This window comes from Rhinolophus hipposideros (assembly GCF_964194185.1).
Source record: "Rhinolophus hipposideros genome assembly, chromosome: 11".
Classification (NCBI taxonomy): Eukaryota; Metazoa; Chordata; class Mammalia; order Chiroptera; family Rhinolophidae; genus Rhinolophus; species Rhinolophus hipposideros.
In genome coordinates, this window is record NC_138057.1 from 64,290,667 (window position 1) to 64,306,205 (window position 15,539).

General features: G+C 41.3%; 1 protein-coding gene across 2 annotated transcripts in view; it reads right to left on the reverse strand.

Moving 5' to 3' along the window:
- The window catches only part of SUSD1 (sushi domain containing 1), a 113,057-nt gene that overhangs the window by 22,169 nt on the left and 75,349 nt on the right, over positions 1–15,539 (reverse strand). Inside the window, exons 11-14 of one of the 2 annotated variants that reach the window (XM_081067550.1) lie at positions 14,277–14,365; positions 13,368–13,554; positions 3,932–4,028; positions 442–700 (exon numbers count right to left, since the gene is read on the reverse strand). In XM_081067550.1, the coding sequence (XP_080923676.1) occupies positions 442–700; positions 3,932–4,028; positions 13,368–13,554; positions 14,277–14,365 (632 nt within the window). Of the gene's footprint in view, positions 1–441; positions 701–3,931; positions 4,029–13,367; positions 13,555–14,276; positions 14,369–15,539 lie in introns of both variants that reach the window. The other variant, XM_081067549.1, reaches the window with a different exon arrangement.

The following is a 15,539-nucleotide window of genomic DNA, read 5'->3' on the forward strand; positions in this document are numbered from 1 at the left end:
TGCAATAGCCAAGGAAGCAGAAATGCAAGCAGAAAATAATGCAATGCCGAGCTTAATCTGCCCCTCCCTCCCCTGCTTCTGGGAGAATGAGAGGAGGCAGCAGCCTCCTACATGGAAGTACTACATGGAAGTGACAGAGAGATCCAGATATTACTCTCCAACTCAGGCTTCAGCAGCGCAGGAAAATGAGAGCATTTGTGAAGCTTCAGTAAAAGAATCAAAACCAGGTCAGTCCTAATGCAGTTCCAACCAGGTCCTCCAGGAAGTAGACTATCAATGTCCATAACGGTTTCACCTGCCTGTCCTTTATAAAGGCAAAGTATTCAATACATTCTTATGGTTATTACATGCAGTGTCCATCTGGAAAACAAATATTCCAACATTCAAACTTCATGTGAAGAAGAAAATAGAGAGTTCATAAGAGCTTTTAAAGAAAGGTACCTTATTCCATTCACTTGTGATTCGTAATATGATGCAATAATCATTCCCTGTTTTCAAGGGTGCATTATAGTATTTCCCGTAATACAGCCTGTCTCCAACAGCTATCTCCATGGCATCATTGGGGACATCTTTGGCCAGTAGTTCTGCAGCCACATATCCATCCACCTCAGAAGTGTTGCTAAAGAATGAGGTAGCCCCTTCAGAATCACAAGAAAATGTGCTTTGGCGGGCCAGGGGAACCACTAACACCTGATACGAACTGGAAGGAAAGAGAAAATGTCTATCAGACTCTCATTTGGGGGATTCATTCATTCATTTACTCATATTTCTTGCACGCTCGCTATGAGATAAGCACTTTTCTAAGCACTGGAGATACAACACGGGACAAGAAAAAGTTGTTGCCCACATGGGATTTCATCTGACAGCTCCAACAGTCAAGCAACTCCAGTTTTAACCCACAGTTAATGCCAGATGACACTAGGTGAGGAATCTCTTCATGTTCTGGCTGCCAATGGATGCCAAGGACAGCCTCTTTGTCTGGGAGAAGTTGCTGCACTGCCTTGGGCATACATGTCATAAAGTTGATCTAATCAGTGATTTTCACATGGGCAAATAAAGCCCAGCTGTGGAAAGGGTTTCGCAGTCAGTCATATGGAGGCTGACTGCCTATAAGAGTTAATGTATAACACTAACTCTGCAAAAAGGCTCCAGGAAATCACATGGTAACCTAACATAGAACTCATGTGATTTACACTCCCTGCAGTTCATGAACTGATACCAAAGTTCCTATGAAATCGATGAGAAGCAAGGAGTGCAAAGTCACCATGAGTTCATCTAGTCTGGCAGTACCCTGACCCAGCCAGAAAGGCAAAATGTCACATGTACATTGTAAAACTGTTCCTTAAGTGTAGACATAGAAACAGGTTAGCAATCAGGTGTCATTTGTCATGTGTTTTGTTATTTTTTATCCCATCAAATAGAAAAGTTGTCTAAGAATAAAACTTCACTGAGAATGAATTACGCTTTTCTTTGTATTACCACCTACTCAGTGCATATTTCCTGCTACTTGTATAGTAAGTGTTTGAACGTCTGCTTTCTCTATCAGGCTTGATTGCAAGGATTTTGAATGACTTACTCTTGTATCTCTGCAAATCCTTACACCGCTCTTTGGCTGTGATTGCCTCCCTACTAATGTTTCTTGAGGTAAATTTTCAGTAAAGAGGAAAAACGTGAATCACTACCTAATGTGATCGGGGTAATTTCCAAAATTCATTATCATGAGGCCACACAATTCTACTTTACCAGTAAATATACACATCTTGTTCCACATTCCGGATGCCCCATCTCTTGCTTCCCATGAGTCACTAGGTTAAGAAAAGGGAGCCCTCCCCCTAGAGTAGGTGTTCGATTTGGAAAATCTTGGTTCCAAACATCTTAGGTGTCCTCGGGCTCTGATTTCTACAAACTCTGGGTTCACTTTCACCAGGTCAGTCCTAATGCAGTTAGGGATTTCTTTGAAGGGAACAAAGTAAAGCCTGCAGGGCAATGAGTTGTCACTGCCACCACCAATAAACATTGACTAAGCACCCATCGCCTACAAGGGAACACCTGTAACAACAAACTTTCCTGAGGACTTAAGATATCCCTATAAATGATGGCCACAGGTAAGAAAGTAAATTGTAGCAGCTCCATCCTGTCCATAAGCACACCTTCAAATCCTTCTCATCTTTCCAAGTAGGTGGTGGTGTTCAAGTTCAAGGTTCACCTGAACGACTGAGCTCTGTACAATTGCCTACTAGAGGCCCCATTCACATGACAGAAAACGGTCTTCCCAGCTAGCATGATCACAATCACCTGAGTTGCTTGATAATTATACAAAGTTTTAGTCCTTATTCCCAGACCTACTCAATCCAATTTGTCAGGAGCTGAGTCTGAGAATTTGGCTTGCTGATAAAGTAGCCCAGGTGATTCCTCTAGTCTGGCAAGGGTGGGAGACACTGCCAGTGAGAGACCCAAGAACAGGCTACATTATCCACTCAAGATCCACAAGCTAAGGAAGAAAGCCTTGGTCCCAGAGCCCTTGCTCCACCATGGGCCCCAAGCCACTGCCCTGCAACCATGCACAAAGCAGGCTCAAGTCTGTTAACACTGGCAAAGCTGCTACCCCCAGCTCAAACCAGGTCTAGCAGTCAGGCGGAGGAAATTGCCCCACTTGCCTGCTGGTAATTGGCCCTGATGACGTGAGGGAAGCAGTTGTGGCTGTTTGGAACATGACTGTTCTGGAAGGACTCCTCACCTCTTTCCCACCACCCCCCTCCCTGAATGACTCACAGATCTCCACTTCCTGTTTTGGAGGCACTGGCCTGCACAAGCCACAAGAGTAGACTGTCATTTGACTCTTCTTTTTGCCTTACGTATAATAATTGTTTGACCCAAATATCACATTTGCTCTTGCAAATTCTTTCGGGCAGTGATATCACAACTTCTGTTCTCTTTTAGCAACAGAATTATAATGTCTTCCAGTTACTTGTCAGGCATCAAGAAACAGAACAATTTAGGAGGCACCCAGTCCTTGTAAGACCTTTGAGCATTTTACTGAACTTAAACTAATGGAAAGAGAGAAAAAGCCTAAGTTTCATTAGAGACACACAGATAATATCTCCAGATGTTCTTTCTTTATAATACCTCACATTTATTTTTACCTTGATTGTACTGTAGGGTCATTAGACTGACCAGTCAAGAGAGACATAAGGCAATGAATGTAGTGTGTGTCAGGGATGGCAAAGTAGTGTTATCTCTTTGACTTATTCCTGTGAGCAAGTTGCTCATCTCTCCAGGAGAACCTCTATCTTCCTCTCTAAAAAGGAATGATGATTCTGCTTTCCTGATTCTACCATGACCTTTGTCAATAAAATGCTTAAAAACTGAACACAATGTAGTCCTCCCACTGAGGTAAAGTAATTCTATCCTCCTACCATTTGGAGTCCCAGAAGCAGTCATTAACTACGCAGTGTCTGCCCAGGACTCAATACATGAATGAATTAAAGGAATTATTCAAATGACCCTTTCAGAAGCCACTACACATACCTGAAGATCAACCTTAAATCAAGAAAAATATATTCTGTCTGGTAAATGGCATGATGCTGCTGATCCACTGTCACTAACAGATATGTGAGTGTAAAGGATAACGCCTGACATGTCACAGACACCCAGCCAATGCTTGTCCAATGACTAAAGGAACAGATTTCATTTCTTGAGCTAAGCTGCTTGTCTCTGGTCCTTTAAAAGTCCATTTGTTGGGAAGGGTGCTGGTTGGAATTAAAGGCCCAGTCTTTAATTTAAAGTGGCCAAAAGAATTTAAAGTGGCCAAAGAACAAAAAAAAGAGGCCCTCACTGCATTGCCCCAACTGTTCAAGTGCAGCCACCCAAAGTTTCCAAAAACATTTCATGAGGATTACTGGGCAACCCTGGAAAAGGGGGCACGACTGACCTGATCGGTCCATTTTTCTCCTTGGCTTTCCTCAGTTTTAGGCGTGGTAGAGGCCCTCCATGTACTGAGAGAAAGTCTACTTCCGGAAGGGGAGGCTCTGAAAACATGTTGAAAAATAGGGCATGATCAGAATAAGGAAGAGCATGAAGAAAGTGGTCCTAGTGGGGCCATGAAGAAAAAAATTTTAATATAAGAAGTGAGGAGCATATTCTGATGCGTGCTACAACATGGATGAATCTTGAAAACACTGTGCAAAGTGAAATAAGACACACACAAAAAGACGAATATTGTACGATTCCACTTGTATGAAATATCTAGGATAGGCAGATTCATAGACACAGGAAGCAGATTACAGGTTGCCAAGGATTGAGGGGGTGGGTAGGGAATGGGGAGTTATTGCTCAACAGAAACAAAGTTTCTGTTTGGGGTGAGAAAAATGTTTTAGAAATATTGGTGATGGTTTACACATTTTGAATGTACTTCATGTCAATAAACTGTGGAAAACAGTTAACATGGTACATTTTATGTTATATATATTTCACTATAAAAAATTTTTTTACAGAGCAGTAATACCCCAGTACTGACAGGGTGGATGCTGTGGGCATTAACATTTACTTGGTGGATTAAGTCCCTATTTGGTGCGAAAGACCAGCACATTAGACTTCTAGATCCTTTATTTTACTCTCCCAGCAACCAGATTTCCCAAGCAGATTTTCCACTGGGTAAAGAGTATACTAATTGTCTGACACTGGTGGTCTAACATCTAACCGGAAGTTACATTTATGCACCAGTTGTCATTCTGCCTTGCGAGTAACACAGCTTAGCTGTATTGAGCACTAACCAAATACACTAGATGTGTCCTCTATATGCCTCATCTCATTTAATCTTCTCAACAATGCTATCAAGTAGATGAGATTTACAGGAGGAAAGGAGGAAGAGAGAACAGGAAGGAATACAATATGACTCCTCTCCTACCTCCCCCCCTCACCCCCCGCCAGCTCTGAACCCTCCACAGTAAAATCAAGGACTAGGAAGCCAAAATAGATACTCAAGACTCTATTTATCCAATTAGAAAATAGTTTTAGGGTAGAAATTCTCAATCCAAATTATAATAAATAAAAACTTAGACCTTCCTCGATAGTTTTTAAAGCTCTATTGAATGTTATTCATACACTGTCATTCAACACACATTTATCACACACCTCTATGCACCAGGCACCATATAAGGCTGGGAAGCCATAGAAATAATTGTTTCTGTTTTCCCAGAGCTCAGAGTCTAATAGTGGAGATAATATTGTAAACACATGGTGCTTAGAGCTATGATAAATTTATACAAAGTTGTGGGAATGCCGAGGAAGAACAGCTGGATCAAAGGGCAGGAGGGTGAGCCTATCAAAGACAGGAACAGATAAATGCAGGGGCAAGAGGAACGAGAGGGAGCCAGCACAGACAGAACTACAAGTAATTCAGTCTGGTTGAAATGTGGAGGCCCAGCTGGGTAGAGGCAGGCACTCAAGTGAGAGGTGTGGGTAGAGGTCAGATCTGAAGTCCTGGACATAAGGAAAAGTCATTTAAAGACTCTTAGCAGATGTGTCTTTTAGAAACACAGTTTAGACAGCTCGTTGGAGGATGAATTAGAAAAGAGCAGAAGCACAGGTTATCCAAAACAAACTCATAGACACAAACAGTTTAGTGGTTATTAGAGGGGAAAGCGGGAGGGGAGAGGTAGAAAAGAGTAAATGGGGTCAAATATATGGTGATGGAAGGAGATTTGACTTTGGGTGGTGAACACACAATGCAATGTATTATATAATTGTACTATATGTACTAAGTGTATTATAGAATTGTACACTTGAAACCTATATGATTTTATTACTAATGTCACCCTCAAAAATTTAATTTAAATTTTTTTTAAAAAATCTAGGTACAAAGTGCCTGAGATCTGAAGCAAGCGATGGCACTGAGAGTGGAGATGGAAGAGACACTCAGGGGAGAGATGGAACAAAATGTGGTGGAAGATAAGGAAGGAGAAGGAATCTGGGCTTGGGTTTTGGCAACTACGCGTATGTCAGTGGTTGACATCCTTCATCAAGGTCTGGGGAACAGTTCAGAAGCAGCTCCCTTCTAGACCTGTGAAGTTTGAAGTGCTTGTGGAAATGTCCAGCAGGCAGTCAGAAATACAGGTCCAGAGATTGGAAGCAAACGGTGCTGGTGATATGGAGTCAGTCATCAGTAGGACAGGCCATGGTGACCCCAGGACAGTGTAAGTGCATCTGAGAAAAGACGAGCAGACCACCAGGAAATCCAGGCCCCTAAGACCAAGTGGAAGAGTGAGCGCGTCCCTTATAGCTGTTGTTGAACAGTGATACATCTAGAATTTCTTCCAAAGTCACCCATATACGGTCGCATAGATTACACATTAAACCTGTGGGACTGCCAGGGACCCTAGCAGATGACCTGGAACAGCCAAGGCCTCACACAGAGGGGTGGAATGTCTACACTGCTTGCATGAGGTGCCCAGAAAGAGATCCCATAACTGACACGCCTGAGGAGGACCACAGCTGGTTCCTGCAGTAGGGATGGGGAGAGGGGAATGTATGCAAGTCCCCTACCTGTGCTCCAGCGGAATGTGCCCCTCCGAAATGGAAAACTTCTGCCCACTGAAATGGCTGTCACTGAAATGCCCTTTCATTTGTGGTGTTTTGTCATCACAGTAAAATAAGTGTTTTTATCATATGGCTCCTGTTTTCAGCCTAGAGAGAGACTAACTGCTCACTCTTTTCTATATGAGAACACTTCTCAGGCTCTTTTAAATTATTCTCCTTTTTTTTTTTTTTCTCTGAGATTAATAATTCTAGTTCCTCTAATCTCTTGGCTAAGCTTTCAAAACCATTCAGTTTCTCACCACCCTCAGTAAGAGCAGAACAACGTGTTCTCAGCTCAGAAAGGCGGGCCCACAGAATGAACAGGAAGACCACCCCCTGCTTGTTCCATGCCACACTTCCCTGTCTCTTGTATGTAGTTCTAAATGCACCAGCACCATCCAGTTGATTCGATCAACATGTGACTTCTATACTATCTTCTGCTCTGTCTGCTTAAGGCCTTCCCTACCTTATATTATAAACAGTCTACTTTTCCTCTCTAATGAAAAGGCCTAAACTTCATCAGGCTGGTTCATAGCCGCATTTCAAGGTTAAAGAACGCTAACTTCTAGTCATATTTTCCAAGGCACTGTTTCCTGTCCCCCAAACTGCTGTCCTTGGCAGATCTGCTTTCCTTTCCATTAGCCTCATGGCTGGTTTAAACCAAATCAGACCCAAGGCAAGAAATGGGTCATGTCTGGGCTGGAGGATGTAGTTCTTTTACCCTGGGTATGTGAGATGGGGGAAGACCCAGAATGAGGGGAGACCCTCATTACTGTTCCTGGGTGTTGACAATATCCATCATTACTAGAAGCAAATAACAAAGGAAAATATGAGGTTTGCATGATGAGAAAATTTTGAAGAGTATGGAGAAAAGCAATGAAGAAGAACCTGTCTTGCAAAATTGCATATTATAAAATTACAATAATTAAAATAGTAAGGTACAAGCACAGGACAAGGAAAGGTACAATAGAAGCTAGGACAGTCTAGAAAGAGAGCTAAATAAATCAATATGAATATAGTGTGGGATGTGAACAGTCTTTCCAAAGGTGACAGGAAACTGGCTCATCATTTAGGGGGAAAAAATAGTAGCATGTTAATTTAGCCTTATACCATATATCTAAACAAATTCCAAATGGATCTAAGTTTAAATATGATAAGCAAAACTATTAAGAAGCATTAGAACATTTCAGAGAATAAGAATTAATCTGATTTCGGGGTGGGGAAGGCTTTTCTTGCCATGACCAGAGGCAGAAGCTATAGAACAATAGATTGATTACATGAAAATTTAAAAAATGTCTAAATGTCAAAAAGAATATTGTAAAGAAAGTTAAAGAGTAAATAACCTGGGGGGTTGTGATAAGCATAACAAAAACTTAGTATCATTAATGTAGGCAAGCTATGAAAATCAAGAAAATAAAGGAGGTAATGTAAGTGCAAATGTGTTACAATTCCTTAAAACCCACAAAAATGGACAAAAAGAAAAATAAAAGGAAATTTTACTTGCACCAAAACCAAACAAAGGTCCCAACTTTATTCTGTAAACTTCAAGTAAATGTAGGAAATTAACACATACCCTATTTCTCCAAAAATAAGACCTACCCAGACAATCAGCTCTAATGCATCTTTTGGAGCAAAAATTAATATAAGACTCAGTATTATATTGTATTATATTATATTATTATATTATGTTATATTAATTATATTATATTATGTTAATTATATTGTATTGTATTATATCATATCATATCATATTATAGACCGGGTCTTATAGTAAAATAAGACTGGGTCTTATATGAAGTTTTGCTCCAAAAGACACGAGCTGATTGTCCGGCTAGGTCTTATTTTCGGGGAAACAGGGTATAAAAAAGGCACATAAATGAAGACACTGTAATGGTTCTTTTCTAATCTTTGGCACTGGCCCAGAGAGATCATGCCACTCCCCCACTGCGTGATAAATTGGAATGGGTGGCCGTGGAAAAACTGGTAGCTTACACCAGAAGTCATCAGCTATCGTGAGGCTAGCTACAATCTCCCCTATCAACAAAGTTATGAGACTTGGCCTCTGAGGAAGAAGGGACAATCTGCTTTTCATCTTCCTATCCCCTTCAGCACTTTGCACAGGTCTTTGTATGTAATCAATCAATCAATATTTGCTGAATTATATTGTTCAATCGCAGCATGGCCCTCCACCATTACCACGACAAATGGAAACCCTGCTTCTGAGTTCCTGTTCCCATCAGTAAGATTACTGTAAGTAAACTTACAGTAAACGTACTATAAGATACTCAGAAGGGAAATTCCATTCATTCACTTTTTTTCTGGAAAATCAACTGCTACATTTTCCAGGCCCAAATCCAGTGCCTAACATTTCTAGGAAAATTCAAAAGTTCAGAGATTTTTCTGAAACAAAGCCGTATCTTAAACAACCAGGTGTACCTCTTCAAATCTACATATATTCTTCTGACAGCAAGAAATGTTCCTACTCCTATTTTGTAAAAGCTAATGTTAACACAAGAAAATAACACATGCAGCCCGTTTTCCTGCATGGTATATCATCTTGTTTCAATGGGGCCTAAACTGGGTTGGATGCTTTCAGTGAAAGGAGCTGGGAGACACCCATCCCCACAGAGCCATTTATCTAGAGAGTTGGGGTTCAACTGGAAGCTAGAAAGCACCTGGGAGATTTCTGGAGATGAGAGAAATACTTGGCCCCTGGAGGTATGGAAGGGCATGTGTATGTCCTCTCTGGCCTGACCTAACATTCGGTCTCCAGATATCAAAAAATCTGTGTCCACAAAAGACTTTTAGAGAGTCTGGACAAAGAGGGAAACAGTTGGGATGAATGTCAGTCCCTCTCCTGACCTATGGTGCAGCTTCTGAGCCCGGGAGCCAGGGGGACCAGCAGGAATAAGTGTGGTACCCTGGAACTAGCCTGAGGACACAGGAGAGCTGCCCTTGGATGGTTTGTGGGTAAGCCAACCATGGAAGAGAAGCTCACAGCGGAAGAACTCAAGAGACGTAGTCCTACATGGTCCTTCCTGAGGACATCCAGTAGTAAGAGAGAAAGGGTCGGAGATGGAGGCTGTGGTCCCTCATCCTATAGGGAGAAACAAGAGCTATCCTGACTGTACCTCCGTCTTCAAGGGACAGTCTGAGAATGCTTGAGACACACCTGTGTTTTCAGTTGTTTTCCTGAACATCTGAAAAAGTACATTCTCTTTTTTCTTATTACGAATGCAGGTAGAGACAGGAAATTTCCTATATAAGTTACCAGCCTTGGTACTAAAGGTAGACGTGGGAAGGAATGATTTCCTTTACCTCTTTTCTTCCATTTTCTCCTCCAGCATTCCTGGTTCCATACTAAACATGCAACCTCATATGATCACCACGTTGTGTAGTACAAGTGTTTTATCTTTACATTTATGTATGCATTTGCTTTCTCTCTTTCTCTCTCTCCCCATTTTTCCTTCTCTGATTTTTTTCTCTCTCCCTATGAGAAGAAAATTTTGCCTACAAGTGTTTTCAACGTGGATTGAAAATAGCATAATCAACACAGGAAATTCTGATTCTTTGGGCCTACATCAAGGATGAAAGTTTATTCTTCACCCCAACCTGAAGGGAGAATAAATGGTGAGGCTTTTCTGAAGAACTCGGATCGGTGAGCTCCCTGCGGAAGCATGTCAGCCATGAGTCAGAAACACAGTGACAGCATTTCCAGCTCACCCACCCCTCACCAGCACCGTCTTCCGTTTTCACTGCAACACTTGCTTTTGTCCTTCAACATTCCTAGAACTTTTGCTCTCCTCTGAGGTCAGCAATATACTTAAAGCAATTTCATCCTGTTCCTATCAGTAAGTTTAATGTAAGACACTCATAGGGGAAATTCATTCACTTTTCTTCTGAGAAGTCAGTTGCTGCATTTTTCCAGGACCAAATTCGTTGCCTAGCATTTCTGGTAAAATGCAAAAGTTCATGATTTTACTAAAATAAAGCTACATCTTAGGTAACCAGGCGTACCTCCTCAGAACATATAAGGCTCTCTTTTTCCCCCTTTTATAAAAGGGACTTTTTTTAGTGTTTTGTTTTGTTTTGTTTTTCACCCTTTCATAAGATCTTGAATTTTTCACCCTTTTTTTAAAAAATTGCAAATCCTTTAAAGAAGGATGGAGTTAGAAAATCTGCAGTCGTGATCTCAATGAACTTAAACAGCTCAATAGTGTCCCCTGGTGGCACAGACAGAGAACGCTTGAGCTACTGGGGCTATATTTTAGCCTACAAAATAAAGTAGAAATAAGTGTTTCTTCAAGATGAAACTCCCTTCCCCCAACTCAAAAAGTATGAAATGCTAATTTAAATCAGCAATGCAAACCATCTAAACATGACAAGGACCAAAGAGTAGGAGACTGAATAGCTATTCACTTTAATATTAATAAGTCACAAAGAAAGGAATGCCCAAATTGAACATTGCTTCTCTTTCCAGCCCAAAACATGGTAAATTCTTTTTGGTGTAAAGCCTTTCTTAACTAACCAGGCATCTCTTCAAGATCAATACCACCAGTGGCCATTTTGGGGTTGGCCCTCCTACTCATTCATTACAAAAATATTTCTTTGTCGTGCTATGTGCTAGCACTGCCCTTATGTGCTGGGTATTCAATGTAGAACACACAGACAAAATTTTCTGGCTTTAAAGAGCTCCTATTTTAGTTGGGGAGAAAGAAAATAAACAAGTAAATTTAAAATTACAATTTTTGAAAACACAGTTTCTGTGAACCAATTCAAGCCGGGACAGAGTGATTGGGGGGGGGGGGTGGAGACGGGGAGGTTCTTTATGAAAGGATGGGCAGGGAGAGCCTCTCTAAGTTGATGGCATTTTAGCAGAGACCTGAGTGACTATAGAGTAAGGAAGCCATGTGGAGAGATTGTCCAGGAAGAATAAGCAGATTTGGATTCTATTCTAAACTAACAAAAACTCATTGGACAGCTTTGAGCTGGAGAACAACATGTACTCATACGCATTTTTAAAAAATGTCTTTAACTACGGTGAAGTTTAAGACATGGAGGGGGCGGGGCTTGATAGGCAATTGTGAAAGCAGAGACCAGTTAGAAATCTACTGCAGGAGTCCAAGCAGGAGCGTGGATTGGGTTACTAGTGGCAAAGGTGAAAGTGGGGAGAAGTGGTAGGATTCAGCATATCGTTTGGAAATAAGCCAAGGGGGCTTGTTGATGGATTAGGAATTTGTGGGAGGGGCAGAACCAATCATGACTCTTGGTCTAAGCATTTGGTGAGTAAGAGTGCCAATAACTGAGATAGAGAAACCTGAGTGGAAAATTGATCCAGGGGTGAGGGAAGAGGTGAGACATCAAAAGTTCTGTTGGATATGGCTACCAGATGTTCAACAGGATATGTTTAGGAGAGGGGTGGATATACAAGAGTGGAACTCAGAGGAGACATGGGGACTAGGATACATATTTAAGACTCCTTAGCATATAGGTAATATTATAGCCACGAGACTGGTAGAGATCACTTCGGCAGAAAGGGTCGATAATGAAGAGAAAGGAAGGGAAGAGGCTGGGGGAACATGCAACAGTGGGTGGGCAGCGTGGGGGACGTACCAATAAAAGTAGATGGAGCCAGCGAAAAAGACTGAGAAGGAGAAGCCAAAAGGCAGGATGAACCAAAAGCCAAGAGGAAAAGTGTTCTAAGAAGGAGGGAATAGCAAATGCTGTAGAGAAAACCAGACTAAGAACAAAACTGGCCGGTGGATTTTACAAGATGGGGACCCTTTTAGTAAATCAGTGGAGGCTGATGCTTCCAGATTAGAGCCATGTAAAGGGAGGACAGGAGGTCAGGATGTGGAGCCTGTACCACAGACACTTCCTTCACGGAGTTTTACCGTAAAGCGGGTCTGAGAGAAGACAAAGCACGTGGAGAGAATACGGAAGCAAAGCAAGTGGTTTCTTTTTTCTTTGTTTTCGTTGAAAAAAGAGATATTACCACAGGATTGGGCAGTGCTGGGACTAATTCTATATTGGGGGTGGGGAGAGGAACGGCGGGGCAGAGTGATGATTAGGCCAGAAGGGATAGGATCCAATCACCAGTTTCGGGGTGGGCGGAAGCCTTAAGAGTGGGACAAGAGAGAAGACAATATATATGGTTCTGCATGCAGGTGGCAATGGGAGGTTTGGGACTGGCAAGCCCTCACCTGATTACTACTGATTTCTCAGTGAAATAAGAAACAAGATCATGTTCTGAGCGTTAGCGCCAAGTGTGTGTGGGAGGGGTATCACAGGTTTGAGGAGAAACAAGAAAATGAATTCGTTATAGACTACAAATTAGTCTATCACAGTGGGACTGCCAATCATTTTTTCCCTGAGAGAAACCTATTCTTAAGGCACTTGCAACAGAATGACAACTAAATATGTTGCTGAGAAAGAAACAATAGAAAAAATTCCTTTTAAGTATGAAATATTTGAAATGTTTCAAATCTCCAGATGGAATTTAACCAACAATCATGTACACGCTACCCAGATTTAATCAGTGTTAACATTTCGTTTCGGATATCTTTGTTAAGAAATAAAACATTACACACACAAAAAGAAGACAAAGAAATAAAACATTACAGTCACAGTTGCAGGCCCCTTAGCACCCCTCTCCAATCCCAAGTCCTTCTTTCTCTCTCTCTTACAGTTCATTATATAGTGATAAAAAGGAGTAGTGTTCCTCTTTATCCAGGCCTAACTACAGCTCCATGGTGACTCTGTTCATCCAAATGCTGTTATTCAAGATTTACCTGTTATTTGGGTTGTCAGGGAGATGACCACGGGAAGTACAGAAGACAAAGCCTGGACACTGACACTGTAGTTGGTACCGGGACGCAGGTCCAAGCACATCTCAGGAGCCTGGCTGCTGGTAGTGATGTTAAAGATCATTTCCTGGGCAAATTCCTTTTGATACCATCTCAGGCCCCGAATGTGCAACTAAAACACAGAAAAGTTCACCAAGTGAATCACTAGCATGAAAGGTTCTGAGTGCCTAGATTCTTCCCTTTCTCATGACCTCTCTTGCTCTCTCTATTCTAAAGTCCCTTCAAAAAGTGAAATACAACAGTAAGCAAATATTAGAGGTGTGTTAGGTGGGTGCAAAAATAATTGCGGTTTAAAAGGTTAAAAATAATTGCAAAAACCACGATTACTTTTGCACCAACCTAATAATATCATAGTATTGTAGTTAGAATAGTATCAGTATAATAAATACACTTTAAATCAAAACGCACAAAAAGCTAAGGCCCCAACTTTCTCTTTCTGGCATCTTTCCTTGTTCTCATGCACACAATAGACACATACCTCTTCCTACTTAATTCCTTCTAATAACAGCTCATCTCACGGGTCCAGGACACTGGTGTGGAGAGACACACACATGCAAAAGCCGTTGGATTCCTCCATGGGTCCTGCCTGAACATCAACTCTGCACAAGGTTATGTGCACAAAAAACCTCTCCTGGCTGTCTCACCAATCCCCAAAGTCTCTGTCTTCAAATATGCAGCGAAAGTGCCCATTTTCTTGTCTCTGATTGCAACTGTCACTATTAGTCTTCTATTTCTCATGGCAGCTGTATAAGTACACGTTCAGGTTTGTTCATAGTTTTTAAACCTCCCACAAAAGACAAACACTCATAAACAGAGTAACTTTCAGTAACTTACTAAATACATCTCCTCTACACCAGCGGTCTTCATATTTCTCCACCTTAAGCAGGTTTCATTAAATATTGAAATGTTGCCAATAATCTGTTCTACTGTCAGAGAAAAAGAATGAGAAATCAGTTGACACCCTCTACAAAAATACTACCTTTCCATTAAAACATTGTCCAAGGATAAACATTTACATAGGAAGATTGCAGCAGTATTTTCATCTAGAAATTAGTGGCAGCAGTCCCACAAATACCACTTTTACATCTATGTACTCAGTTTTGTTGACAGATTTAAAATCACAAGATCCCCAGTCAGAGGGTCCTTCTTAAAAATTATTAAAATGTATTCACTGCAACTTCCCTTGGTTTACTAAGTTAAAACTGCAGCTCGTTGTCCTGGCCTTGGGTAACCTCATTTATACAAATCAGGATCAGTTTTCAATTCTGAGCTGAGAGCAACATTTCAGCACAGAATTGACATCGCTCCTTGAGGAACTGAAAAAGCCTGTCTCGAGCAGTCCAGCTTTTCATGACGGAAAGTGGGGAGGGGGCCCTCTTGGTTTGGGCTTCCTTATTTCTTGTGATCAAAGCACTCGTTGGCCTCTGCTCAATTTCATGGTAATCAATCCAAAAGTTAGTTCAGATCTCCTACAGCAGAATATAGAGGCACTGCCCCAAGCTTTTTAACAATAAAGACTACTTATTCAAAACTCTGCTATCAGAGGTCATTGTCTTCAATAGTGATCCGTCCCTAAACTAGAAATAATAGAACAGACTTGCTGATAAGTTTCATAGGAACACTGTGGTGACTAATAAGTGATAGAGGCAACTCCCAAACCACCTGAAAGAAAGCAAGTCTCCTAGGAGCCAGGCCTTTATGGTGTAAGCCCCTGACCTGACAGGTGCCTACGATGAAGTCAAGTTAGTGGATGTGAGTGCTTTTTATGGATTGGGCAGCTTTGCCCATAGAAAACCAGTTCCATAGGTCATACTCCATACTCCAAATGTCGTAAGACAGAGTAGGTAAGAAAGTATAGATGGTTCAGGATAATATATATTTTCACTACTGGTTACAGAAGATGGTTTTGGAGATAAGTAGTCCAAGGCACCTCACCCTGATGAAACCTACAAAAATCAAATAACTTCAATACTATTTAAACAGCCCCAGGCTATACAAAAGGTGAAAAGTTTCCTAGTTCATTCAATATGACTACATAATCCACATGCCCAAACTACACAAGGATGGCACAACCCATCACTAAACACACTATGCTAA